The sequence below is a fragment of the Vidua macroura genome, chromosome 24 (genome assembly GCF_024509145.1).
Source record: "Vidua macroura isolate BioBank_ID:100142 chromosome 24, ASM2450914v1, whole genome shotgun sequence".
Classification (NCBI taxonomy): Eukaryota; Metazoa; Chordata; class Aves; order Passeriformes; family Viduidae; genus Vidua; species Vidua macroura.
Window position 1 is genome coordinate 2,909,956 of NC_071594.1, and position 26,910 is coordinate 2,936,865.

Sequence of the window (26,910 nt, forward strand, 5' to 3'; positions counted from 1 at the left end):
CAGCAATCCCAGATGACTCCAGCTGCTGGGAATTAGCTGAGGTTAGCTGGGGAGCAGAGCTGCCTCTTCCCTTCCCTCCCATCTCTGGTGGCTTGTTTGGCTTCTCCAGGACTGCTTCAGGGAGCATGAGGAAGGAGGGAAGGGACCAGGAGAGCAGGATTCAGAGGAGACCCCCACCCTGGGGATGGCATGGGGACACTGCCACGGCCACGAGCTGAACCTGTCCCCACGCAGGGGCAGCTGTGGGGAAGCAGGGAGGGGCTTTTGGGCACCATCTGGAGATGTTGGTGCAGCACTGACAGAACCAGAGGACACAGCCTCAAGCTGCATCAAAGGAAATACAGGCTGGAGATTAGGAGAAAGTTTTTCATGGAAAGAGTGATAAAGTTCTGGAATGGCTGCCCGGAGAGGTGGTGCAGTCACCACCCCTGGGTGTGTTTAAAACAAGCCTGGCTGTGGCACTGGGTGCCAGGGGTTAGTTGAGGTGTTGGGGCTCGATGCTCTTGAAGGTCTCTTCCAGCCTGGTGATTCTGTGAATTCTGTGCCTGGAGCAAGTGTCTGACAGGGCTGGAGGAGCAGCACTGCCCAGGGAGGGGACAGCAGGTGGCACAGGGTTATCCGTGTCCCAGAGGACATCCAGGAGCCAGCTCCCCCAGGAGTGATGACCAGGACAGTGGGACACGTGGGGCAGCTCTGACCCCAGCACAGCCCAGTTCTGGGGGAGCAGGGCTGGAGATCCCAGCTCAGGGCAATGCCAAGGTGGGACATGTGTGTGGTGTCACTGCTGCGCTGAACCAGCCGAACTCAGCCCATCCTGTGCTCCCAGGGGCTGAGAGAGGAGGCCCTGCAGGGGCCAGAAAATCCAGTGCCAGGGGCTTCCTGAAAACAGGTGAGAAAAACAAACTGGAAAGGGCAATTCCGGCTCTTGGGGGCTGGAAAAATGACGCAGAAATGGGCCCAAATGTGGACTTTTAAGCCAAATACATTCTATTTTAAAAAAACCCATAAATAAATATTGAACTTCCTGTGACAGCGAGGGAGAGAGGTTTCAGAGCCTGCAGGATGTTGCTGTCGGATGTGGGGGTGGATTTTGGGTGTCCCATCTCAAAACCACTCTGGACCAGGCTCCGGGCACGAGGTGGGCTCGGACACGAGGTGGAGCTGCTACAGCAGCATCTGCTGTGATTCCCTGAGCACCTCGGGAAGGAAAAGGACGTCCCGATGCTTACAGACAGGGAAACCGAGGCACAGCCCCACGGTAGGAACCGCTCTCGCTCATTCCAAAGCCAGACAGTCCCCACCGCTGTCCCCACTCCAGCCCAGCCCCCTCCCGTTCCCAAGCTGCTTTTATGGAGCGAAATTGCGTCAGCGATGCCGAGGATGGAGCCGGATTCTCGGCAGACCCCGCCGCGCTCCGGTGCCCGTGGTTCCCCCGCCGGGGCTCCAGCCGGTGCGAGGACACAAGGTGGCACTGTGTGACAGAGCACGGGACACGCCGCCCCGCCGGCAATCCGGGGAGCGCTCCCCACCCGGGGGCCAGGGGACGTGCGAGCTCCCCTCCCAGGCTGAGCTCATGGAGGGATGGGGCTGCAAACTCTGCCAGTGTAACCCGCGCTGCTAAAATGAGCAACTGTAGCTGAAAAATTCATCTGGCAGAGGCAGAGAGCAGCGTCCATGGCTTGTGACAGCTTTTTTTGGGAAGACCCAGCTCCAGCAGAGGGTCTAGAAAGGTTTCTTGGGGATCACACCATGGGGAGGGGAGTGCCATGGGTGCCACCACACACAGATCAGAGATGAATCTGTCCCACCAAAAACCCGAGGGCAGAGACCTTGTTTGGAGCATCCCGGGGTTCCTGAGGACAACATATCTTTCATTACCGGGATTCTGGCCTGGAAGGACCTGGAGAGGTTGGTTTGGCTATTTCTGCACCAAAACAGGATTGTCTCTCCCTAAACTGCTGCAGTCCACCCTCCTCCTCTGTCCTTCCATGCACAGAGACCTTGAGGGGTCCCAGTGTGTCCCCAGCCTCTCTGTGGGGCCACTCAGCCCCCTGGGCACCCTGTGCTCTGTCGTGCTGCTCTCTCCCCACCTCTGGGGATGTGCCTGATGTGCTGGACCTTGGGCCAGGCTCAGGGTGCTGTGCTGGGTCAGGGGAAGAGGCCAAAGGTGGGGGTGACCCAGAGACCCCTTACCATGTCCTCAGGACCCACCCAAGGCTTTCCAGGTTAGAGCTGATCCTCCTCGAGATCTTCCACGTCCTGCTCTTCATTCCGTCCTTTAGATGTTATCTGAGATGCCTTGAGCCTTGCAGGACATCCCTGCAGAAGTGACTCCTTGCTCCAAAAAGGCCCTTATTTATCCAGCTCTTTCCATTTTCTCTCCTTTTCTCTCTATATTTTCTTTTTTTTTTTTCTTTTTTCTTTTTTTTTTTTTTTTTTTCTTTTCCCATGGACATTAAAAATCAGAAGGCATATTTAGAGAGCAGACAGCTTTGGGCGGGTGTTGCTGGCTAAAAGATCTCTTCCTTCCCCAGAAACAACTCATTTGTCTGCTTGGCCACCTCCTCCCACCCCGGGAACGGCCGCGCTTGGGTGCACGAAGCTCTTCCTGGCGGGATGAAAGTCGGCAGATAAAATATTAGCATCAGGTCGCAGCATTCCTCCCTCCTGGCCAAACTGGCATTACGACGATGAGGAGCTGAGCTGCGATGCCTGGCCGGTGATGCAAGGCTCGATTTTTCCAGCACGGTTTTCCCTCGGGCTCCAGGCTCTCCCGCGGGTGCAGCTCGGGGTGGTTTGGGTGTGGAGCTCCGCCAGCCTCCACCCGCTCAGGATCCGGCCCTGCAAGCTGTGGAGTTGCAGTCACAGTTGGAGCTTTCTTGGGGCTTTCTTGGTGGTAAGATTCGAGCGTGGCTCTCGTGCCTCGTGGGTTTTTTAGGGTGGAGCATTTTCCCCAGCCACCCCCCATGCCCCTGGGATTTTGGGGGCACATCACAGAGGGGACAAACCTGGGCAGGGGTGAGGAGGGTCCCTGGCGGGGTGACAATGCACCACACAGCCCAGGGAGGTGCAGAGAGGGGTGCTGAGCCAGCATCCCCCACTCCATGTCCCCTCGCCTTGCACCAAGAACTCCCTTATCCAAGTGCTGCCCCTCCTGGATGAGCCCCCCACCCCAATAACAGGCCTGTGCTGGGCTTGGATCCCCCCTATGACCCCAAAGCATCCCCCAGCCCCTCAGTGCAGCAGCACCAGCAGTGCCAGCGCTGGCAGGATGAGTGCCTCAGGTCTTCACCTGGGTGGCAGCCTCGGCCCTGGGGCACCACAGCTCTTCACCCCAGCCCCGGGAGCTGAGCAGCCCCAGCGTCCCGGGGGCGTCGGAGCCCCCCAGGGAGGGGGGTTTAGGGGAAGGGCCCCGGGGGCTGGGGTGGTTGGCACCCCGAGCCCCGGCAGCCGCTGCGGAAAGGGGCATCTCACACGCAGGAGCAGAAACAGGGCGGAGAGATGCTCGGGGAGGGCGGTGGGAGGGAAGGGGGGTCAGGTCTGAGTGCAGCCTCCCAGCTCCCCACCGGCCCCGGGGTCGATCTCTCCTGACCTCTCGGTGAGCGAGGGATCGCGAGCCAGGGAGGGATGGGATCTGCGGGAGCCTCTGCCAAGAGCTGGCTCCAGATCCGCAGGCAGCTCTGGGCTGCATTTCCCCTCCGGCGCGAAGAGGAGCTGGGGTGTCCGGGGTTCACTCCTCGCTGACACCGAGCCCCCGAGACCCTCACCGGCGCGTCGGGCCCCGCGGGGAGGTGAGCCGGTGCCGGGGGGTGCGGGGGAGCCGGGGGTAGGCGGAGGGTTGGGCTGGGGGTGGAGGGGATGAAGGGATGGATGGAGGGATGGGAGGATGGAGGGGAGGGAGGGATGGATGTGGGGATGAGAGGGAGGGCAGCGGCGGGGGGGGGCACCGGGCGGGCTGCGGGGCTGGGCGCTGGGGCGGGGGGTCCCCGGCCCCCCGGCGGGGCGGCGCCGGTTCCCGTAACCCCACCGCTCGCTCCCAGCCCCATAAAAGCCCCGCCGAGCCCCGCAGCCGCTCCCGCCGCCTCCCTCGCGCTGAGCCCCGCGGGGAGGCACCGCCAGGGCGCAACAGGCCCCCCCGGCCCGGCCACGCGTGAACGGGGCCCCCCGGGGAGGGAGAGCGGGAGGGGAGGCGGAGAGGGCGCATCGATCCCCCCTTCTCTCCGCTGGCAACCGGGGAAGAGCCCCCCGGCCGCCGCCTCCTCCCCGAGCCCGGCCCGGGGGGGGCGGAGGGAGCGCAGAGCCGCCGGAGCGGGAGGGGCGGGCGGTGGGGCCCCCCCGCGCCTGGCGCTGCAGGTACCGGGAGCGGGGGGGCCACACCGCCCGGCCGGGCTCAGCATCCCCCCATCCCTTCCCCAGCATCCTCCCGGCCGGGCCCGCATCCCCCCCGGCTGCCGCACCCCCCCGCCCGCTGCTGGCCCCCTCCATCCCGCACTTGTTGCTGCCCGGCAGGGCTGGGCTGGCTCCCGGTTTAGGGCGGTTTTATTTTGGGGGGGTGGCTTTGGAGGGGGGTGGAGGTTGCAGCCTCCCCTGCTGTCCCCCAGCTGCCAGTGGTGTCCGGCGCGGCTCCAGCTTCTCCCCCCGAGGCCAGAGCCAAGCCTGAGCCCCCCCTTTTCCCCTCCCCAGTCCCATCTCTGTCCTCCTCTCCCGCCTTCGCTGAGCCCCAGCTCCTCGCCCGGAGGAAGGGTGCACGTTGTGGGCATCTCCCATCCACCAAAATCTATGATCAGCTCGGTGTGTGTCTCCTCCTACCGTGGACGCAAGTCTGGGAACAAACCACCCTCCAAAACATGCCTGAAGGAAGAGATGGGCAAAGGGGAAGAGTCGGACAAGATCACCATCAATGTAGGTGGCACCCGGCATGAGACCTACAAAAGCACCCTGCGGACTTTGCCGGGCACCCGCCTGGCCTGGCTGGCCGACCCCGACGCCCAGAGCAACTTTGACTTTGATGGTAAAAGCAACGAGTTCTTCTTCGACCGTCACCCCGGGATCTTCTCCTACGTGCTCAACTACTACCGCACCGGGAAGCTGCACTGCCCCGCGGACATCTGCGGGCCGCTCTTCGAGGAGGAGCTGACCTACTGGGGCATCGACGAGACCGACGTGGAGCCCTGCTGCTGGATGACCTACCGCCAGCACCGCGACGCCGAAGAGGCCCTGGACATCTTTGAGAGTCCCGAGCCTGGTGGAGGGGCTGGTGGAGAGGAGCCTGAAGAGGAAGGGGGTAGGGAGATGGCCCTTCAGCGCCTGGGCATGGATGACAGGCCCCCAGGGGCGGCAGGGGCTGCTGGAGGGGGTGGCTGCTGCCGGAACTGGCAGCCCAAGATGTGGGCGCTCTTTGAGGATCCCTACTCGTCCAAGGCAGCAAGGGTAAGCTCCCCAAACGCGCCGGTGGGGAGGTGGGATGGGGCCGTGCTGGGGTTGTGTCTTCACCTCCCCATCCCCGAGGGCAAGGCCGACTTTCCTGGTGGGATTACATGAGGCCCTCCCATAACTGTCCCCCTCCTACTGTGGGGCACGTGAGCCGTGTCCCATCCCACAGGACACCTCTTCCACTGTCTCCCAGTGCATCACATCTGGGAGAGCTGGGCTGAAACTGGGGGCAAGCACAATCCCTGCACCCCCTCTGCACCCTCGAGTGTTCCCTGGGCACCTCCTGGGTACACGGAGATGAGGGATTGTCCTTGGCAGGGCTGGCCTGGCAGAGTTTCAGGATGCTCTAGGATAGGATGTTTGGGTTCCTCTTGCTGGGCTGCACGATGCCAAAACCCACATTTAACAGCCCAGGTGTGGAGTGGAGGTCAGGGCTGGGGGCCACGTCCTGCACTGAACAGGATCCTCATGGTTGTCCCCGAGCAGCTCATGTTCCTCACGTGCCCCGGAGGACACCCCGTGCCCCTGCACCCCCTGCCCGCTGTCCCCACCGGGGCCGCCCCCGCGGCACACGGAGCCCACCAGGCACCGCTGACACCCCGCACACCCCAGCACGGTCCCGCAGCCCCCTCACCACACGTGGCCCCGGCACCGTGTGTGTGCACACGTGAGCTCGTCCACGCACCAGAGACCCCCCACCCTCCCTGGGCACGCAGGCTGTCCCTCCCCACGGGCACCGATGTGCCCGGGACGTGCCCCCCAAAGCCAGGCGTGTCTGCAGGCTCCCAGCCCGGCGCTCGGGCGCTGCCCTGCGCATGTGTCTCCTCTCCCAGCTCCTCGTAGATCATCCCCAAAGTGCTGCCCCGACCCCCCGATACCCACCCGTACCCACCCAGCCCCTGGCACGCCCAGCTTATAAATCTGCCACACACAGCCAGGCAGGCAGTTGGGATGGAGATGAATCCTGGATGCATTTAGAGGTGTAAAAAAAACCCATCAATGGTAAGAAATTCTGCAGGCATTTCACACCCACGAGCAGCATGCGGGGCAGGGGTCAGTTTGGCAAGGAGGTGTTTTTGCAGCAAATGTTAGAGCAGCACACACATGCAGAGAATGCTCGGGCAGCAAGAGCTGAACCCATTTTAAAAGGGTGCCCCCTCCTCTGCCCATCCCTGAGGGCTCTTTGCCTTGGAGAGGTGCTCTGAGTGGTGTAAAGCTCCAAATAAAAAATTAAACAAAATTAAAAATAAACCCAAGCACAATAATTCAACTCATTTTTTCCCCCCGGTGTCATTTGGTTCTGCTTTTCCTGTGTGCTGAGCTGATCCTGGAAAGGCTTTAGCAGGAGGAATGTATTGGAGGGAGCAGAGATGGTGGTGATTGAGGCCCAGCTGGGGCTGGAGTGGGACCAGTTTGTACTGGGATCTCCCTGCTTCCTTCTCACTGCTCTGGATAAATGTTCAGCTCAGCAGTGCCATGGGAACAACTTCCAGAGGCAACAGGAAAAAATATCGGTATAGTTTTGCCACAGCTTAGGAGAACTGCTCTGGCAAGAGGGGAAATCGAGGCACAGAGCAATGCAACCAGCCCAAGTTCCTGAGTGCACCCAGTCCCTGGCTGGAGTCACCATCCAGCACCAGGATGCTGCAGGATTCGTGTGGGTGCAACATTCCTGGTGCTGCCCTGGCTTTTGTGGTGGGTGAGGTTTGCAGTGGTTGGGATTTCTTTGATACCCCGTTTTGGGGTCTCCCCCTTTCTTGCCAGAGCCACAGGGGTGCTGCTGGCTGCAGGGAATGTGCTGGAGCAGCTGAACAGCATGCTGCCCAACCTTGGGCACCAGCAGCCCCAGGCTGCCCATGTAAACTCTGTCCCTCTCTGTGTGGCAGCCGTGACTGAGAGTCTCAAGAGCTGAATTTCTCCGGTCGGTCGTTGCTCCTCCTCTCCATGGAGCAGCCCCTCGGGCCCTGACTCAGTTGGCTCCTCATTATTTCCATCTTTCCCTCCCTGCAGCACTTCTCCTGAGCTTGCAGCTGTGTGAGTACGTGGTTAGAAATCTCTCCCATGTTTTGGCCTCTTCTCCATGCACCATTGATGGTCACGGGGTCCTTGGCTCCTCACTCTTGTCCACTCAGGGAATGTTTGCTCCCTGGTGCAACTGCTGTCCCAGCTGGAGCTTTACACTTCTCCTCCCCATGGGAATCTGCCCTGGCTGTGATTTTACCTCTGCATCCAAGTTCTCCTTACGTGCAGCTCCTCATTATTTTTTCCCTCTGCAGCCCAACTTGGGGAGTCCTGACCTCACTTTCATGGGGACTTTCAGGCTAGTGAGGCTCTGTAGGGTCGTGGATTTTTTGGTAATACCTATGTCAAGCTGTTGAGTGCAGGTCAATATTGCGTAGAACATCAGCAGGTTCTGGAGGACTTGCTTGGTGGGAGTTCTGGTGTGCATTGGTAGTACTGGGTTTATACATAGAGTTTATTTAGTTTTAAAGGCAGTTTTGGAAAAGAAGTTGAGTTTGGAGCAGAGGCTGAAGCTGAGGTGAGACATCTTGGGTCAGACACAGAACTGGAGCAGCACTCTGGGGGGGACACGGTGGTTGGCACTGGCGGTGAACCCAACTTCTATTTTTAAAGGCTGATTTTGCTCCTTGGGCTAAATCAGGTCTCACCTCACACCCAGCAGCAGGGCTGCTTCATTACTCAAGAGTTTGCATGGTCTCACTTCCTTCCTGGATGATTTTTTTTCTTTCTATTTTGCTTTAAGTTTAAATTTTTACTCTTCAGGTTTTCCCAAGATTCCCCATACAGGGAAGCTCAGGAACGTGACTCAGCCCTCAGCTGAAAAGTGGATTATTTTGGCTGTGCCACCATTGTGTAGAGACACTTGTCTGGTTAAGCTGGCCTTGCTTTAAGATTCGAATTTTGTTGGATTTGTTTCCCAAATTGCACACAACTGGTCAGCCTTCAGAGCTGAATCCCCATGTGCAGTCCAAAGGGGTCTGACCGAGGGGTGAGGAGCATCTCACTCCATCCCCAAGCAGGTGTCTGGGGCAGGAGAATCATCTTCCAGAGGTTTCTCCATCATTTAATGCCTGATTTACACTTCACACCAGACTCCTGCAGGGCTGGTGCTCTCTGTGGCAGACCCACGCGGGTCTGCCCTTGGGGACAGCCCTCAAGGATGCTCCTGGCAGGCTCGGGGCCGCCGGCAGGGCACCGCCGGTGTCGGGGGCCGGGTGTTCCTCCAGCGTGACTCAGGCTGTCTCTGCTGCTGATTCACTCCGGCCGAGGATCCGGGCTGTCGCCTGGAGCAGGCTCGGTGCGGCTCCGCCAGGCGCAGCCGCCGGGGTGGGTTTGACAGCAAGAGGTCACGCCCTGCTTGGTGCAGGTGCAGCAAAGGGGCTGCAGCAGGACCTGCTCCCGGGAAGCTGAAACCACCGTGCTTTTGTGCTGGAGGGAGGTAGAACGGGAGCTTTTCTGCTCCGAAGCTTTTTTTTTTTTTTTTCTGGCGGGGAGGGTGGCTTTTGGGAACAGATGCTCCAGATAATGGGCTCGCCATGAGGGAGGGAGGGAGCTGAGCAAGACTGAAGGGAGCACGAGGTGGAACTTTGTGACACAGCCTGTGACTTCCAGTGCGTGCTGCTGGCCCCTCCTCGCTCACATCCGAGGCAAGGAGAAGGGAGGAGGAGCAGGTGACACAGAGGGGACAACAGTCTCCCTGCTTGGGCAGAGCGGAGAAATGGGAATATCTGGGTGTCACCAGGTCCAGGCATCAGCAGGAGGCTGAGCTCTGCCTGCTCCTCTCCTCATCCTGCCCTCACAGCCCTGGACCTTCTGTGGGCACATCACCCACCCCTGACCCTCAGGGAGGGGGTGAAAGGATGTCTCTGACACATCCAGACCCCAAAGCTCATGGTTGTGAGCAGTGTGAACCTGGCATCCGGAGGCGTTTGTGATGAATGTGGGGGAAAGCTCTTTGAATTTGTCCTGTCAAAATTCCCTTCTCATGTCTGTTCCCATCGGAAGATTGCTCCAGTCCCAGAGTGTCCCAGTTCCCCCTCATCCCCACCACTGCCATTCCTGGCACATCTCCAGGCACAGCTGGAGCCCTGCACACCTTCTCCTGTACAGATCACGGCACTTGGAGAAAGGCCCTGGACTGATGGCCCCAGGCACTGAGGTTTGCTGTCGACTCATGGGAGAGGTCCAGGGATCCCTCCTCATTCTCCACCCTTGGTCTCAGGGCAGTGGGTGGCAGCACCTGGAGTGTTTTGACCTCCTCCAAACAGAAGAGGTTGCCCCACACGAGCTCACGGCCCGTGTAACTTTGACTTTCACAGGTGGTTGCTTTCGCCTCACTTTTCTTCATCCTGGTCTCCATCACAACCTTCTGCCTGGAGACACACGAGGCCTTCAACATCGACGTCAACGTGACGGAGACCCTGGTGGTTGGCAACACCACGACGGTGCTGCTGACCCACAAAGTGGAGACGGAGCCCATCCTCACCTACATCGAAGGGGTCTGCGTGCTGTGGTTTACCCTCGAGTTCCTGGTTCGCATCATCTGCTGCCCAGATAAGCTTCTCTTCATTAAAAACCTGCTCAACATCATTGACTTCGTGGCCATCTTGCCCTTCTACCTGGAGGTGGGTCTCAGTGGCCTGTCCTCCAAAGCTGCCCGGGACGTGCTGGGCTTCCTACGGGTGGTGCGCTTCGTCCGCATCCTCCGGATCTTCAAGCTGACACGGCACTTTGTGGGTCTCCGGGTGCTGGGCCACACGCTCCGGGCCAGCACCAACGAATTCCTGCTCCTCATCATCTTCCTCGCCTTGGGGGTCTTGATTTTCGCCACCATGATCTACTACGCCGAGCGGATCGGAGCCAAGACGTCCGACCCCACCGGGAGTGACCACACTCACTTTAAGAACATCCCCATCGGCTTCTGGTGGGCCGTGGTCACGATGACGACCCTGGGCTATGGTGACATGTACCCCAAGACCTGGTCGGGGATGGTGGTGGGGGCCCTGTGCGCCCTGGCCGGGGTGCTGACCATCGCCATGCCCGTGCCCGTCATCGTCAATAACTTTGGGATGTACTATTCGTTGGCCATGGCCAAGCAGAAGCTGCCAAAGAAGAAGAAAAAGCATATACCCCGTCCGGCCCCGCTGGACTCCCCCACCTACGGCAAATCCGAGGAAAACTCGCCCCGGAACAGCACCCAGAGCGACACCTGCCCATTGGCAGTGGAGGAGGGGGTGACTGAGAGGAAACGGTCAGGTGAGACCCCAAAGGTGGGGCCGAGGGAGGGGGAGACCTCCAGGAGCCCTCAGGGCAATTTGTGTGGTCCCTGTGTCCCCGAGTCCCCGGGGATGGTGCAGGATGTGGCCCCCAGCTCTGGGTGGGTGCAGAACGGGCTGGGCCCCTGGGGTGTGAGGGTGTTGGGGGCCATGCTGGTGGAGCAGGGCACTGCAGGTCAAATCGCCCATCCAGGCAGGGGAAAAAGGCCACCTGCTTTCCCAAAAGCCATATCCTTCCCTCCTAATGGCTCAGATCGTGTCACCATGGTGGCTTTCAAGGTGTCCCTGCCTAACCCTCCTGTCCCTCACAGTGACAGAGGTAAGGCACTCGCCCTACTCTCATGTTAGCCTGGTCATGCCCTTGGCACAGATTTTTCCTTTGGTTCCTCCCACCATAAATCAGGGTAACCTTCACCAAAATGGATAAATCCATGGACTTTCCCTGGGGCTTGACCCCACGTCCTCATTCATCTGCTGGTAGACAGAATCCCTGCGCTGCTGCTCCAAGCCCCGAGCAAAACCAGTCCCAGGACATTTCTCTTTTTTTGGTCTCATGCACTGAGCTGAAGTTTGGGGGTTGGTCAGTGTTTCCTTAGGATCAGCAGAAGGCACGGCCCCAGCCATGGGCAGCTGTGGGACCATCCCTTGGGCTATCTCTGGGGGTCTGTGCAAGCCCTGCCCCGCTGTCAGTGCTGGCCATGGTGGCTGCTCTGCCCCTTTTGCCTTGGTTTGCTGCCAGTGGCACCTCTGGGGTGTCTGGAACAGGAGGCACCATGGTGGGGTTGTGTCCTGCACCAACACTGAGGTGTTTAACAGTGATGGGGCTTTCCCTACCAGAAGAACACAGAGCTTCAGGTGCCCCAAACAGCTCTTTCCCTTTATAAATCTCCCTTTTCACATGCCTGCAAATCCCATCTGCCCCAGGAGCCCTGGCAGCAGGGAGCAGTTAGAGCCAGGAGCTCAGGCCAGGCCCTCACGTGGCAGAGCATCCTCTCAGCCAACGAACCAGGGAGCCAAGGGACATAAATTAGCACTTCCCACTACCCCGAGCAGCCCGTTCCTCAGCAGTGTGAATTTTGGAGAGCTAATTCCCTCCAATTAGGTGGGTGGATCTCAAAAACCTGGGGTGTTTCATCCCCAGCTTTGGCTTCACGCAGGTTTTATAACCCTCAGCAGGACTAGAACTGCTTGGAATTATATCTGTCTTTGTCCTGCTCCCCTGGCTGCTCTAAATGAGCGTGTCCAGGCTGGGATCAGCACCTGAATTGGTGGGTGTTGCTCTGGGCCACCTGCAACCTTCTCTTCTGCTTCCTTGCATGGTCTGACCTGCCCCCCCAGCCACCCTGAGCACTTTCTCCTGCGGGTTTGTCAGCTGCTGATGGGTCTCTGCCACCTCCTTGCAGACTCCAAGCAGAACGGTGAGGCCAACGTGGTGCTGTCGGATGAGGAGCAGCCGCTGTCGCCGACGGACGAGGAGAAGAGGCCAATGCGGCGCTCCAGCACCCGGGACAAGAACAAGAAATCCTCCACGTGCTTCCTGCTGGCCACGGGGGACTTCTCCTGTGCAGCAGATGGAGGCATCCAGAAAGGTACGGCTGGAGGTGTGAGCAGGACCTGGCTGGGGAGGGCGAGGTGGAGGCTGAGTGCAGGTTTGTTGGGCTGATCCAAGACTGGTTCATCTCCATCCACCTGCCTGGCTGTCCTGTGCTCCCCAAATCCACGTCTTCCTGCCTCTCCATCTGCTTCACCTCCATCCTACACACCTCTCCGTGCTGGCTCCACATTTTGTTTTCTCCCCCCCAGTCACCCCCATCTGGGATCTGTCACCCCGTGCTGGCTGCACTGCCCTCCCTGGGGGCAGAGTGCTCCAACCTCTGCCCCTCCAGCTCTTCTCCCTGGGTTTCAACCACTCATCTCTTGATGGTGTGAGTGGGACATGTCTCCTGGAGACACGGTGAGGTTGTGACTGAAGGTGACCAAAGGTTTTCAGTAGGGAAAAAAAAAATCCAGAGGCTTTTCCCCTCCTCTCCCCTCCGGTGGCTTTCAGTGGGTTCGAGCGTGGGGAGCTGCGATGTGTCAAGTGCTGCCTTGCCAGCAGCTCCGGGCTGCCAGAAAGGCTCCTCTGGGTTGGAACAGGAGCTGTGCTAAGTGTTGAGGTTTTCCATGGGAAACTGAGGGGGAGATGAGTCAGGAAAACACAAAACTCTTCTTCCCATGACAAAACAAAATCTTCAACCTGATCCCAGACTTCTCTGCTCCTTTGCCCATCTCTCAGCACTCCAGCTCCAGAAAGGGTAAATCCAGTGCCCCAAAATCCAGCTGCACCCTCGATTGCTGGGATAACTCTTAGGGCACAGCTCAGTTTCCCAGTTGTGCAGTGTTTTGTGTGTCCAGGGTGGCGTGGGATGCTGTAGCTGCAGAGCTGACCTACTTCTACCTCCCTGGTACCAAGTGCTGCCCGTTGCTCACAGGGAGCTGGGACCAGGCAGGAGCAGGGGTGATGTGCTGCATCTCTGAGCCCCTCCCCAGGTCCTGCTGGTGCTTTGGAGAGCCTCAAGGGTTTGTTTCTTCTGGAACTGCTTGGGATGGCACAGACTGGATGGGACACAGGGAGGTGTTTGGGTGCAATCACATTTATCAGTAGTAGAAGCAAGTTGGTTGTTTCCTCCTGGGAAATCAAGGATTCCCTTCGGCATTGCTGCTCAACCTCAGAAAGAGGACAAAGAGGAAAAGCTTTGCTCATCCTTGGGGTACCATCAAACATCTGCTTGAAATGCCTGATGGTTTCTTTCCCTGGAAGTGCCTTTTCCTGTGAAGTTGGTCTCTTTCCTTAATGCCTGTTAATGTGGAGAGGAGACAGAGGTTTAGTCCCACTCCAGACTGGGAGGGGGAATGCTGAACTGGAGGGATGGAGGAGACAGATGAAAGCCAGAGCTGATTTTCCTCCTCAGAAAATGCTGAAGCCAGGCTTCAGCTGAAGCATTTGAATCTGGTCCCACTGAAGCCAGGAGAAGTGGAGCAGCTCTAAGAGTTGAGAATCCAGAGCTGCTTTCACTCACTCCCAAATCCCATCACTGGATTGCAGGAGACTGGGAGATTTCTGTCCTTGTGTGGTGGCAGCAGCAGCTCTTTGAAAGGGCACTGTGGTGATCATTCTTGGGGTGCTCTGGTGTTTTCCCTGCAAATTTCAGAGTGCCTTTTACACTTTAAAATAGAAGGTGTGAATGAGTCACTCATCCCCGTGTTGCTGGAATGATGTTGCACCTGGAGAAAGCTGGATCTGCTGTCCAGAGGGGCTCCAGTGATGCTTGAGACCTTCTGGGAAGGGAGAACCTCAGTACCCGTGTCCTGCCTGGGCTGTGGGACAGGCGGGTGGGAAGCTGTCCTGGGAGGTCAGGCCTGGCCTAGTGAAATGTTCCAGCATGGTCAGGGGTGACCAGAGGTGACCAGAGGTGACCAGGGGCAAAGCAGCCTCCAGCCAAAATCCATTGGGAGCCGCAGAGGTGCCTCTCCCCTTGGTCTTGATTTATCTCCTGCTGAGGCTGTTTGTTCTGGTACTGGGATGTTGGCAGCTCTGCAAATTGAGATGAGCTTGGTTCTGAGCCCGACTCTCTGATGGCCATCTGTCAGATGCTGGGACAGGTACTGGTGTCTGTACAAGCTGTGGAAATCAGGAGAGGGAGCTGGTTTGGGAATAAGCTGCAGATCTCAGCATCCGTCGTGGTTTAACCCCGACTCCAGGCTGGTCTTGTTGGGGCAGCTCAGAGAGAAGAGCTGCTCTGCCCTTGGACCTGAGCCTGGAGCAGCTTGTGCTGGATTGCTGTGGATTCCTATGTGGAATGTGTTTCTTGTTCCTGTGCCTGCCTCCAGTGGTATTGCTCTGCTCCCTGGCTGCCAGGGATGGCTTCAGACCCTTCATGTCCCCTCAGCACTGGGGTCCTGCTCAGCAGTTCCCAAAAATGTGTCCTGCTGGGTGCAGACACCTTGCCATGGGGCTGAAATGCCTGATGGTTTTTTCCCCTGGAAGTGCCTTTTCCTGTGAAATTGGTCTCTTTCCTTAATGCCTGTTAATGTGGAGAGGGGAGAGAGGTTTAGTCCCACTCCAAACTGGGAGGGGAGACACCTTGCCATGGGGCTGCCGTGGCACAAAAGCCCTGTCTGTGCTTGGATGGAGGGATATGGAGGCAGGGGGAGTCCAGCCAGGGAGACTGGTTAGGGTGGAACCATGGAATCACTTGGGTTGGAAAAGAGCTCTATGAGTCCAACCTTCCCCCAGCACTTGGCCACTAACCCATGTCCCCAAGTGTCACATCTGCGTGTCTCTTAAAAAACTCCCCCTCCTTTATCAGCACATTGACACGGCACAGCAGCAGTTTTTGGCTCTGTAGAGCATCGTGCAGCTGATTTTCACTGTTGGTGTCAGTGCAGGGCCATGACTCCCACATGGCCTGAGCATGCGGGATGGGATCAAGCTGGGAACGCTCATGGGGGCATCCCCTGGAGCTGCCTGCCTGGGGGGGACCGAGGACCAGCCCACATTTGCACAGGGACACGACGAGCTGTGTGCCAGGCCTCTGTCACCAACAGCAGCACGTTCCTGGGCTTTGCTGCCTCCCTGCTTTGCCCCATCCCCTCTGCCACCAGCTCCCAGCCTGAGCCTGTGCCAGCACTCAGAGCCTGCAGGGAGCAGGCAGTGCCACGGCCCGGGAGGAGCCCCCGGGGGTCACCCAGTGCTCTTTTATTGGCAGCAAGCCCATTCCTAAAGCAATCCCAGTGGCTCTGGGTAGCCCCAGGGCGAGTTACTGGGACACCAGCTCTGTTTATCAGCTGTGGCAGTTAGCAGAGCACAACCCCCCTGTCCAGTTGTGGCTTCACTCTGTGGTGGCATCTGGCCCTGGGTGAGGTGGAAAACCACAACAGCCTTGAGGGACTGAGTCTTGAGCTCCTTCCCAGGTGCAAGTGTGGCTTGGGATAAACTGATGGAGAGAATGAAGTGCTGGGCTTGGGGCAGGTCTGCCCTGGGGTTCCATTGCAGAGGATCCCTGGGGAAATCAAACATCTTTATGAAGTGTCCCAAAATGTGATGGTTGAGACTTAATCAGAGTGAGCAGTGGGATTTTGACCCCGTTTCTGTGCCTGTTTGCACCCTTTTCTATCCAGGCTTCGGAGCGAGAGGCAAAGCCCATTCCCATAAACCCCATCAGCAGGGCCCTGCCTTGCTGGCAGCTCCCAGCAAACCCCGACCCCACAACACTTCCTGCCAAGCTGGTGCTGTTTGGGTGCTGGGGCTGCCCCAAGCTTTCAGGGATCTCAGCACGGCCGCTTCCCTCGCGCGGCTCAGGGCAGTGGGGAAACGCGTGAGCTCTTCCGAGGGCCTCGGCACACCCGGGGAAAAGAGCAAGGGGAAGGAAGGATGAGTTTTTCGGGAGTGTTGTGGGGAGCAGGGTGGTCTCTGCATCAGCTGCTGTGGGTGGGAAACTCCCGGCTCCCCCCCAGCTCAGGGCTGTGCTCGCTTCCCTCCTCGCTCGCTGTGTGGATCCCTGCCAAGAAGTAAATAAGGAAATTGCTCTTCTCCTCAGGCCTGCTTCTGTTCCCGCTTCCACTGCAGGGAGGGGAAAGCTTTGCTGGAGGCAGCAACAGGTTGTTGTCCCCTGGACCTGCCTCTGCTTCACAGCTGGAGGAGCTGTGTCTCCTCGGGGGGCTGAGGGGTGGGGAGGGGTTGAAGAATCCCTGCTGGCTGCTGAGGCTGGGAAAAACCACGAAAAGGGCACAAGCCCCAGGTTTGCAGAGGTAGTGCTCGGGAGCCTTTTCCAGGTGTAGTTCCTGTCTCAGCACCCCCCTGGGTGTGTGTGAGGGTGATGCTGTGAGTTTTGATCCCTGATCCAAGCCCAAACCAGCAGCAGCAAAGCAGAACCCAGAGACGTGCCACGAACTCCTGGGGCGGGACACAGGGAGGGATTCCAAGCCTGGCACTGCCGGAGGAGCCATCCATCACCTTGTTTTTCTGCTGTCAGGAGCTGCCTCCCTCTGCTCCCCCCACACAAACGCTGCTTCCCTGGTCTTTGCTATCCCTGGAACTCGCTGGTGCCTTGGGAAGGCACAGGCTTGGCTGGGTTTGCTCACCCAGGTGCTTTCAGGGAAGATCCAGGCGCAGGGACATCGGGCTCATCACAGCTAGGAGCATCATTAATTTTCCATGTTTTGGCAGCAGATCCAGGGAACAGACTCATCCTTAGCAGTGGTGCTTTGTGGACCTAAAAAATCCAATTTTCTGTGCGAAGACTTTGTGTCTTTCCAGCAAGGAAAGTGGCTTTTGACCTGAGAGAACATTTCCTCTGGCTCTTGCTTTTTCAATAAAAGCTGGAGAAATTCCTGTCTCTTTGGGGGAGTGTGAAGGGTCCCCATGCTTCAAGAAATAGAAACATTTGCTCTTGAATGCAATTTCTTATGGAAAATGATGAGCGTGTCTACCTGCTCCTTTCCACACAGGAAGGTGTCAGCAGCAGCCTGCTGCTACAGGGGTGTAAAAACCAGAGCTGGGGGAACCACTCCTTCCAAATCCCATCTTTGTTTGAGTTCTGCTGCTTTTCCCCGTCTGCTTCAGCCCACAAAATCCCCAGCCTCATTCCTCATTCAGAGCAATTTGGGAAACAAAACCCAACACCCTCCAAGAGCAATGTGGTCTCCTCATTGATGACTCTGAGCCCTGGATTTGGCCGGCGCTGCTCGATGAAGGGAGTGGGAAGCTCTGGAGGAGCCTGGCTGTCCCCAGCAAGCCCCTCCAGAATTTTTTTAGGGGGGTGTGAGGCTCAGCCTCCCAAGCCTCGGGCAGGAGGCTGCTGGGCTCTAACCTGTCTGTTTTCTTCCCGAGGCTGTGGAAAATCGCGGAGCCTGAGCAGCATAGATGGAGTGGCGGGATCCGCGGTGGGCCCGGCTCCGCTGGCGTCCCGCTGCAGCTCCCCCTGCTCCCTGCAGCGCCCCTGCTCCCCCGTCCCCTCCATCCTCTAAAGGACCTCGCTGTGCCCTCTGTGTCCCTCGGGTCCCCACCACGCCGCGTCTCCGGTGCCCTGGGCTGGGACATCTCCACCCCCCAGGAGCTGGTTCTGACCCTCTCCTGCTCCCCCTGCCCCTGTAACATCTCCGCTGACCTTGTCTCGTGTCCATGTGTATGGACAGTCCCTGGAGGAGGTGTTGGGGTACTTTTCCCCTCCTTGAGACCTTATTCATCCTGAATAAACCCTGCAATTCCCTCTGGTGTCGAGCCCTCCCTCCTGTGGGCCATTTGTGTTGGGCTAAAGGGTGGTGGAAACACGAGGAGGACAAGTTGACTCATGAAATTATATCTCATTGTGCTGGAAATGGCTGAATTCATATATTTTTAGGTTTTATTTTGTTTGTTTTTTTTTTAAAACCAGCCTTAAGTTTCTGGAGGCAACAGATGAATAAACCTCTATTCCCTGCCCAGCAGTGGTTCCCCTCTTGTTTTGTGCCTTTTTCTGCCTAAATCCTACTTGTTCTTTCCCAGATTGTGTCTGCTTCTCCTTCCAACCTCAGGATGGGCCTGAGGGCCTTGGAAAGCAGCCTTGAGATCCCATGGAGGCTGGAGGGCCCTGGGAGAGGGTTCAGAGAGCACACAGAGGCGGGGATAATAGGTATGGACACTCCCAGGAAGAGCTGGGAAGTGGTGGCAAGAGGAATAAAGGTCCCTGGCAAAGCTGCTGCTGGTGTTGAATAGTGGGGCAGAGAGAGATTTGAGGCAAAATGATAGATAGGTGATGAATCCTTGTTTGGGATGGATGTGAGGTGGTGATTCCAGAACATTCCCATGAGGGTGGGAGCTGGGTTTGAGCCAGGCTCTCCCCATCCCTGGGAGGATGAGGCTGGAGAGTCAAACTCCCTGTGGCACTGCTGGTTTTTGCTCACCTGTATTGGTTTTTGGGATGATTTTGGATGATCTCAGGTATCTTCCTGAACTAGAACAAGCCCTTCAATCCCTGACCTCTGGCTCATTTCAGTTCTGTCCAGCTCAGTCTCTGTGGACCTTGGGTGGCTGCAAGGGGCTGGTTTGGGGTGTCCAGCCCTGCTCTCGAGTCCCCCTCGGTGCTCTCTTGGTCTCTTTCCTCACTCTGAGCAAGTCAGGGCTGGGGCCCGGGGACTTTTCTGGGGAGGAGAGCTTAGATTTGGATGTGTTTGAAAAGCAAAGAGCTCCAAGACCCCTCCCCTCCATCATGGCCAAACTGGATCTGGTGCTCAGGGAATGGCGAGGTCGGACTTGATGATCTCAGAGCTCTTTTCCAACTTTAAGAATTCTATGATTCCATGGTCCCTGCACCTGAAAGAAGCTGGGATGATTTTGGCAGATCCCAGAGTCTGCTCTACCCCAGGTTTCCCATGCCTCAGTTTCCCTTGGTGTGGAGAAGGAGCTGCCAGGAGGAGCAGCCAGCACATATCCAAACCAGGCCCCTCTGAGTTTTTCCTCCCTCCCTTCTTTCCTTCTCCTTTCCTTCCCCTTCCCCCTTCTCCTTCCCTTCTCCTTTCCTTCTCCATTCCTTCTCCTTCTCCTTCTCCTTCTCCTTCTCCTTCTCCTTCTCCTCCCATTTCCCCCCTCTGCTGTCCCAGCCGTGCAAGAGCCAAAGGGAAGCAGGAAAGGTGAAAAAACTCGGTGCCTTGGGCTGGGTCTTGGGGATGGATGACAGGAGCTGGTGCTGGAGCCAGAACTTTTGTGGATTTGGGGAGGAATTGGGATGAGCTGCATCCATCCTCTGCTCAGGATGTGCCATACTGGGCCGTGGTGCTGCTCTGTCCCTCACCAGCAGCACCTGGGGTTTGTGTGTTGGGTGCAGCTGCATTCCTTGGATTTCTGCAGTTGTGTATTCCTGCAGCAGATGGAGGGGTCACAGGGCAGGTTCATGAATCTCCCAAAATTCCATGAACTGGGCAAAGGGGTGGGAACAGCAGCACCATGCAGGTGCTTCTCTGGCTCATCCTTCCCTCTGGAAGCAGGAGGAGCTGGAATATCCCTGCCAGAGGGAAGGTCACCCTCCATGGCTTCAGTGGTCTTTGGATCATAAATGATTTATCCAAGGTTGTGAGCTGACTTTGGGGATGAGCCAGGTATGAAACCCTGTCCCTTGCAGAAGAATCAGATCAAGACCTCAGACTTTGGGGTTTGAGTCTCTTGGAGGTAGAGGATTAAACCCAGAGCAGCCACAGATCCCAGCAGATCCATCCTTGCCTTTGCCCCCTCAGCTCCCAGAGCAGCTCATCCCAATGCCAGAGCAGTTGCTTGGGGTGGAAAACCTTTGGAGGACCCCCCAAAATCTCATTCCCACCAGAGCAAGGAGGGTTGGGCATGAGCTGCCACGGAGCCGGCAGGATGCAATTTTTAGCTGGGGCGTTATGCAACCCCGGAGAAGGGATGACTAATGTGCAAAAAGCTCCTCTAAAACAGCCCAGCCCCGAAAGGGAGATGGAGGGATTTCAGTGGGAGGCACCAAACTGCTGAAAAACCCATCGCATCTTCTCCCTCTTCCTCCTCGCCTTCTTTGGAACAGGATTTGGGGGATGCAGGAGGGAGAAAACAGCTTGTTGTTATTTTTAGGTGGGGTCTGGGTTGGTTTTGGGGGCGAGTTAGCACGGGTTAATCCCTGGGTAAGATTAGAAGAGGAGCTGTAGTGGATCAGAGCAGACCTCTAAATATCTCTGGAGCCCAGGTTTTTATCTCAAACAGTGGCCAAAATTGGCTGCCTGGAGAATAGGATAAGAATAGAGCAGGAATATACGATACTTCCCCTGAATATCCTCGCAGGACTTATCTGTGTTTAGGGATCTGGTAGGAGCTCACGTTCCAGCCCAGGCAAAAGGCACCGAGAGAAAGCCAAGTTGTTGGATTTATTCCCAAGAAACTGCATAAATCCACAGGAGTCCAACTGCCCCTGCCCAAGCCCTAAAATGGCTTTAAAAAAATAAAACCTCAATGGGTGTGCGGTGACTGTTGGGGCACGGCAGCATGGGAAGGAGACCATGGGATGGGATGGGATGGGATGGGATGGGATGGGATGGGATGGGATGGGATGGGATGGGATGGGATGGGATGGGATGGGATGGGTGTGCGGGGGCTCGTTCCTGGCAGGCCGATGGGATTGAGCAGGAATCCAGGGATGAGCATTGGGTGTGTTACAGGAACATGTCCCTCACCTATGGAGCAGGGGATGTGTCCTGGTGGCTGTGAAAAAAGTAATCACAGAGTCAGGGAATTGTTTGGTAGGAAGAGACCTTAAATTCCATCCCATTCCAGCTCCTGCCATGGGCAGGGACATCTTCCACCATTCCAGGGTATTCCAAGCCCTGTCCAGCTTGGCCTTGGACACTTCCAGGGATCCAGGGGCAGCCACAGCTGCTCTGGGCAGTCTGTGCCAGGGCCTGCCCACCCTCCCAGGGACAGTGGGATGCTCAGCAGGGTGGGACCCCACAGAGCTGTAGTGCCCCGTGTCCCTCTCCCCACCCTGGATGCAGACACGTGTGGTGCTCAGCAGTGGGAATGGGACCAGAGATCATGGAGCCATGGAATGGTTTGGGTTAGAAGGGCCATGGGCAGGGACAGCTTCTGCTGGACCAGGCTGCTCCAAGCTCTGTCCAGCCTGGCCTGGAACACTCCAGAGGTGCTGGGTGACACTGGGCTGCCCTGGTGGAGTCCTCGCATTCCTCTGCCCACTTTGGGACATGGATCAGCACTTTGGGACAAGGATCGAGCCCCTGTGACCATCCACCCCAAACCAGAGCAGCCTTTGCATCAGGGGAATTTGGGAACAGTTCCCTGCTCCAGCCTCAGCTCCTTCCTTCTCTTTTCCTCCTGGAAGACTCACAGTCCAGCACTGTGTGGAGGCTGCACCATGATCCCGGGTTGCTTGCAAAGTATTAATTTTTATTGTTGCAACAACTGCTCTGTTTCTCGGGAGATGCCTGAGAGAGCTGAGGAAATAGAAAGGCCTGTCAGGCAGCTGGGCAGGAGGTGAAGATGTCAAGAGAGTAATTGCTCTACCCAGAAGGAGCCTGTTCCTGGCTTCCCCAGCACTGCCAGGAAAAATCCTCACTGCTTATTTGATGACAATAAAGAAAAACAGAAAATAAATAGCAGCCCCATGGCTTGCCCGTGCTGACGAGGAACAGGGAGAGCAGAGGCAGATGCAAAATAGGATGCAGTTGAGCTTATAAATAGGAGCCTCCCAGCTCCCAGTCTGTTACTTCCTTACCTCCGCCCGGGCAACCGAGCCGTACGTTTCACCCATGGAAAAGGTAAATGGGGGCTCAGAAAGGATTCTGTGAGCTCCTGGGAAGAGGGTCACACTTCCTCCTGTGTGGGACAGGCAGGGGCAGGGGCTGTGTCCTGGTGGCTGTGAAAAAGTAATCACAGAGTCAGGGAATTGTTTGGGTAGGAAGAGATCTTAAATTCCATCCCATTCCAGCTCTTACCATGGGCAGGGACACCTTCCACTGTCCCAGGTGGCTCCAAACCCTGTCCAGCCTGGCCTTGGACACTGCCAGGGATGGGGCAGCCACAGCTGCTCTGGCACCCTGTGCCAGGGCCTCAGCACTGCCACAGGGAATAATTCCTTCCCAATATCCCGTCTAACGCTGCCCTCTGGCAGTGGGAAGCCATTCCCCCTTCTCCAAAGTCCCTCTCCAGCTCTCTTGGAGCCCCTTTAGGCACTGGAAGGGACTCTAGGACCCCCCAGAGCCTTCTCCTCTCCAGGAGAACACCCCCAGCTCTCCCAGCCTGGCTCCACGTCCTCCTGATGCTGGAGCCCAGGGCTGGGGCAGCTCTGCAGGTGGGGTCTCACCTGAGCGGGGCAGAATCCCCCCCTGCCCTGCTGCCCTGGCTGGGGGATCAGCTGGGGGGTTCTGGGTCCAGCACCCCCCATGTGTGGCTGGGGAATGCTGAGCTGCTCGCCCCCCAACACCCCCAAATCCTCCTCCTCAGGGCTGCTGTGCCAGAGCAGAGCAGAGTCAGCGTGGGACCTACCCAAACATTGTGCTGGCACAGCTGGGAGCTGGCAGCCCCCACAGCAGCACTTGGGGCTGTTTGAGGAGATGCTCAAAGCAGGAGGGCAGGACTGGGTGAACTCCCCATGAGGGGAAATTTGGGGGTGATGGCTGTGGGAGCAGTGCAGCAAACCTTGGGGTATTTGGAGCTGAGTTGTGCCAGGCTGTGCCAAGCCTCCTGCCTTGCTCAGGGCAGCACTCTATGGAGGTTGGTGGCAGATCTGCACCCAAAAATAGGCTTGAGGAAAGGGTTGCACATCACGGAGGAGCCGTGAGGGTGAGAGTGGAACAGAGCTGGTACCCATGAGCCACGACAGGAGGGATGTTTTCTCACGGTGCCTTTGTCTGGGGGACAAAAAAATAAAAATCTGGGCTGTTGTTATTTATTTTTAGTCGTGCTAATTTTTTTCCTGGGCTGGGAAGCTGCTTTCCAAGGCAGGTCCCTGGAGGCTGTGGGCAGCAGGTCTCGAGCTAACACACAAAATGGCTTTGAACGGGGAGGAGGAGATGGGAGTTAAAAGCCAAGTCGTGCCCCTGGTAAATCAATGGACCTGACGGGGAACGTTTCTAGCAGGACACAAGCCCTGCCAAGAGCTTTTAGCTGCTTGCAGGAGTGACTGAACCAAGAGCTGGGATGTTTTTCAGCAGCTGCTGCATGCATGGGCAGTGCTGGTCCCCAAATTGCTGCAGGGGGATGTTGTTGGGTCCCCAGACCGTTTTGTCTTCGGAGGTGGGGAGCTCTCCTGCCAGCTCAGGGAGGAGAGCTCCTTTAATCCCTGGGGGTTTTATGGGATGTGAGGTTTGAAAAGCCTCCATGCCTGGCCATTGCCCATGCAGGCTGTGCAGTGATGCTCAGTGGAGAGTGAGACCTTTCTTGGGAAAGGAGGAGTTTTTGGAGCTGTGTTGGGTCTGCAGGGGAGGCAGCTGGGTCAAACTCATGAGCAGGAGCTGGGGGTGAGGTTTAAAGTAAAATTCCCTGGCTTATCAGATGGATCAGGCACTGTCTCCCTGCCTGACAGCCCCTTGCCTGGAAACTGGGCCCTGGCACATGGGGAGAGGCGGTGGGGTGACTCAGAGCTCCAATCAATGATAATTAATTCAATGATAACAAATGAGAGGGAGAGAGGGAGAAGAAAAAACACAGAGAGATTAATGCACCAGGCTTGGCTTTGGGACATCTGATTTGGGGTTGGCTTGGGAAATTTTGGGCAAGAGCAGCTTTCTGGGAGGAGAGGGTTGAGAGGGATGTGGTGAGGGTGATGTTTTTCCCCCTGCTTTTCATTTATACCCTCAGAATCACCCTGAATCCATGCATGGTTTCTCATGGAGAATCATTTCCCAAGTCTCAATCTCTGCCACCATTCTGAGGCTTTTTAAAACCATTTTCCCCTGACTTACAGATGCAACAGCAGCATTTTATCCCTCTGAAAAAGGCCACTTTACTTTGTGGTTACTCTGTTTTCTGCATCCTACTAAGTCAGGGTCCCCTGGAAGCTCAGTGTCCCTCTCCCTCCCCTGTTTCTCCCCACACAGCTCATGGAAGCAAATGATTTATTAAAGAAATCTGGGTATTGATCTAGTACCGATGTCGAGCTGTGACGGACAAAAACTCTCCAACAGTTTGAAGTTAGAAAGTGTTTGTTTATTGTGACACCAGGCAGCGTGTGGGACAGCTCCCAAATGCACACTGCACCTTCCCAATGATTACAGAGTCCTTTTATCCACACCAGAATTGAACACCCAAAACACAAATACATATTCATGCTTTTGGTCCATCCCATTCCTCGCTTCGTGTGCTAATCATTCCCAAAGCTGTTAAGCATGCAGAGTTTGTTCCTTGAGATGGGTCGGTGGTCCCTTCCATGGGGAGGGGTCCCAAAATGAGGAAGTAAATGAAGTCTTCCTCATTCTGCCCTTTCTGCCTTTTCAATGCAAATATGACAAATGAACCTTGGTAGAACTCCCATTCCCTGTCTTCAATTGGTTTCAGAACAGAGGAGGCCCACGATTGTCTCATGTTCCTAAAAGCTGTTTGTCAGTTTCTGTATTCCTCATTACAAACCCAGCTAACGAAACATTGTGCTGACAAGCAATCAATTATTAGTTAACTACTAACTCTTAACTTCATCAAGGCCTACTCATTTATTTTAATTAACTCTAGTAAGGCTTACCTCTAACTAAAATCTTAGCTCCTCTAAAATCTCTAAATCCCTTATATTTGTGTTTCACAAATAGCTAATGCTGTGTTTAATGTTTATGTCTTTAACTTGCAGATTCCTGCCAGGACACCCTCGCTTCCAGTTACCCCCAGGGTGAGGTGGTCACCTTCTCCTGAGCCCCAGCTGGATGCAGGCAGAGCCCTGGCGAGGGACGCCTGCCCCAGGGGAAGGATGTGTATCCCGAGGGATGCCTTCCCCAGGGTGGAAGGAGGCTCTCCCTGGGGCCAAGGGTTGCTCTTCCTAAGGCTAAAGGATGCATTCCGCCAGGGATGCTCTCCCCAAAGCCCAGGGATGCTTTCCCTCAGGCTGGGACATGCATTCCTCCAGAGATGCTCTCCCTGGGGCCAAGGGAGATGCTCTCCCCAAGGCTGAGGGATGTCCTGCCTAAAGCCCAGGGATGCCCTCCCCAAGGCTGGCACACGCATTCCTCCAGGGATGCTCCCCCAAGGCCAGGGGGTGCTCTTCCCAAGGAGCTTTCTTTCCCCAAAGCTCCAGCTCCATCCCTGGGTGGGTTGGCAGCTGGGTCCCCCGAGAGGTGCCACAGAGCAGCAGGGCCAGGAGGAAGGTTGGGGACAGCCCCATTCCCCTTCCTGGTGCCAGCCCTGCCACGGCCACACTGCCCCTGCACCCCCTGGGCTGCCCCCTCCCCTTGCCCACGCTTCTGGCTGCACCTCACCCTCCACCTCTGGAGATCCAGCTGCTCACCAGGACATCTCTGCCCGTGGCTGTGCCCATGCTCTGACCCCTCCATCGTCACACGGCCACTGGGAACCCTCCCACAGGGTGCCAAAGGCTCCACTCCGGGTGCCACCATCGCCCCCTCCCACGGGTGCTGATCCCAGGGGCACGGGGGGCCCAGTGGGGTGGTTGGGGTGCAGGGATGGGGATGGGAAGCAATAGGAGACCGAGGTGTGGGGATCTCGGCTGGCCTGGAGGGGTCAGGGTCCTTCCAACGCTGTTCCATATCTCTGTGACCAAGGCAATACTACTCCTGTCTCCGTCTGTCCTGTTCGCATGCCTGTCCCACGTACCGAGTTCCAATAAAGTCATCCATGAGCTGAGTCAGCTCCCGTACCCCTCCTGCCTCCCTGCCTCCTTGCCTCCGGCTCTCCATGGAGAACGAGACTTTTCTTTTGTGTTTTGGAGCTGTGTTGGGTCTGCAGGGGAGGCAGCTGGGTCAAACTCATGAGCAGGAGCTGGGGCTGAGGTTTAAAGCAAAATTCCCTGGCCCTCTGCCTGCCCACAGAGTCCTGTCCCAGCCCCACGTGTCCCTGGTGGTAGGAATGGGGATTTTGGCCACGGCATTGCCTGGATGTTGCCTGGATTACCTTGAGGGAGGTGATTCTTCTTCCCTACTCTGCTCTCATGAGATCCCATCCGGAATGCTGCATCCAGCTCTGGTGCCCCCATCATTAAAAGGACATGGAACTGTTGGAGAGGGTCCAGGAGAGGCCATGAAGTTGATAAAGGAACTGGAGCACCTCCCCTATGGAGACAGGATGGGACTGTTGGGGCTGTTCAGCCTGGAGAAGAGAAAGTTGTGTGGGGACCTCAGAGCACCTTCCAGGACCTGAAGGGTCTACACGGAAGATAGAGGAGAACTGTTCATCAGGAACTGGAGTGAGAGGACAAGGCTGATGACTTAAAGCCAAAAATGGGAAATTTAAGTTTGATTTTAGGAAGGAATTCTTCCCTGTGAGGGTGGTGAGGCCCTGGCACAGGGTGCCCAGAGCAGCTGTGGCTGCCCCTGGATCCCTGGAAGTGTCCAAGGCCAGGCTGGATGGGGCTGGGAGGAACCTGGGAGAGTGGAAGGTGTCGCTGCCATGGCAGGGCTGGGACTGGATGAGCTTTAAGGTCCCTAAGCCTAACCCTAACCCAAACCAGTCTGGGATTCTGGGATTCCATTGTTTTCTCCTTGT

The 26,910-nt window shown here is 57.0% G+C and overlaps 2 protein-coding genes across 10 annotated transcripts in view; one reads left to right on the forward strand and one right to left on the reverse strand.

Annotated features, from left to right (window-relative positions):
• The window catches only part of LOC128818586 (potassium voltage-gated channel subfamily A member 2), a 191,853-nt gene that overhangs the window by 36,070 nt on the left and 128,873 nt on the right, over positions 1-26,910 (reverse strand). The gene's annotated exons all lie outside the window — the stretch shown is intronic.
• On the forward strand, positions 2,589-26,068 carry KCNC4 (potassium voltage-gated channel subfamily C member 4). 4 transcript variants are annotated; one of them, XM_053998027.1, is made up of 5 exons: positions 2,589-2,896; positions 4,684-5,430; positions 9,774-10,710; positions 12,134-12,319; positions 17,602-18,197. In XM_053998027.1, exons 1-5 carry the CDS (start codon positions 2,723-2,725, stop codon positions 17,736-17,738), a joined length of 2,181 nt encoding a protein of 726 aa, XP_053854002.1. In that variant the 5' UTR covers positions 2,589-2,722; the 3' UTR covers positions 17,739-18,197. The 4 variants fall into 4 exon arrangements, with proteins under 4 accessions (XP_053854002.1, XP_053854003.1, XP_053854005.1 ...); XM_053998028.1 differs by lacking the exon at positions 17,602-18,197 and adding an exon at positions 25,046-26,068 and having other exon boundaries at positions 2,591-2,896; XM_053998030.1 differs by lacking the exon at positions 2,589-2,896 and adding an exon at positions 3,551-3,791.

What these genes read in the sequence shown, in the direction of transcription:
- KCNC4 (XM_053998027.1), top strand. Translation starts at nt 2,723, where the DNA reads ATGCAAGGCTCGATTTTTCCAGCACGGTTTTCCCTCGGGCTCCAGGCT. An exon ending in TTCTTGGGGCTTTCTTGGTG is followed by an intron (nt 2,897 to 4,683) that starts GTAAGATTCGAG and finishes TCCCCTCCCCAG; the next exon opens with TCCCATCTCTGTCCTCCTCT. An exon ending in GACTGAGAGGAAACGGTCAG is followed by an intron (nt 10,711 to 12,133) that starts GTGAGACCCCAA and finishes ACCTCCTTGCAG; the next exon opens with ACTCCAAGCAGAACGGTGAG.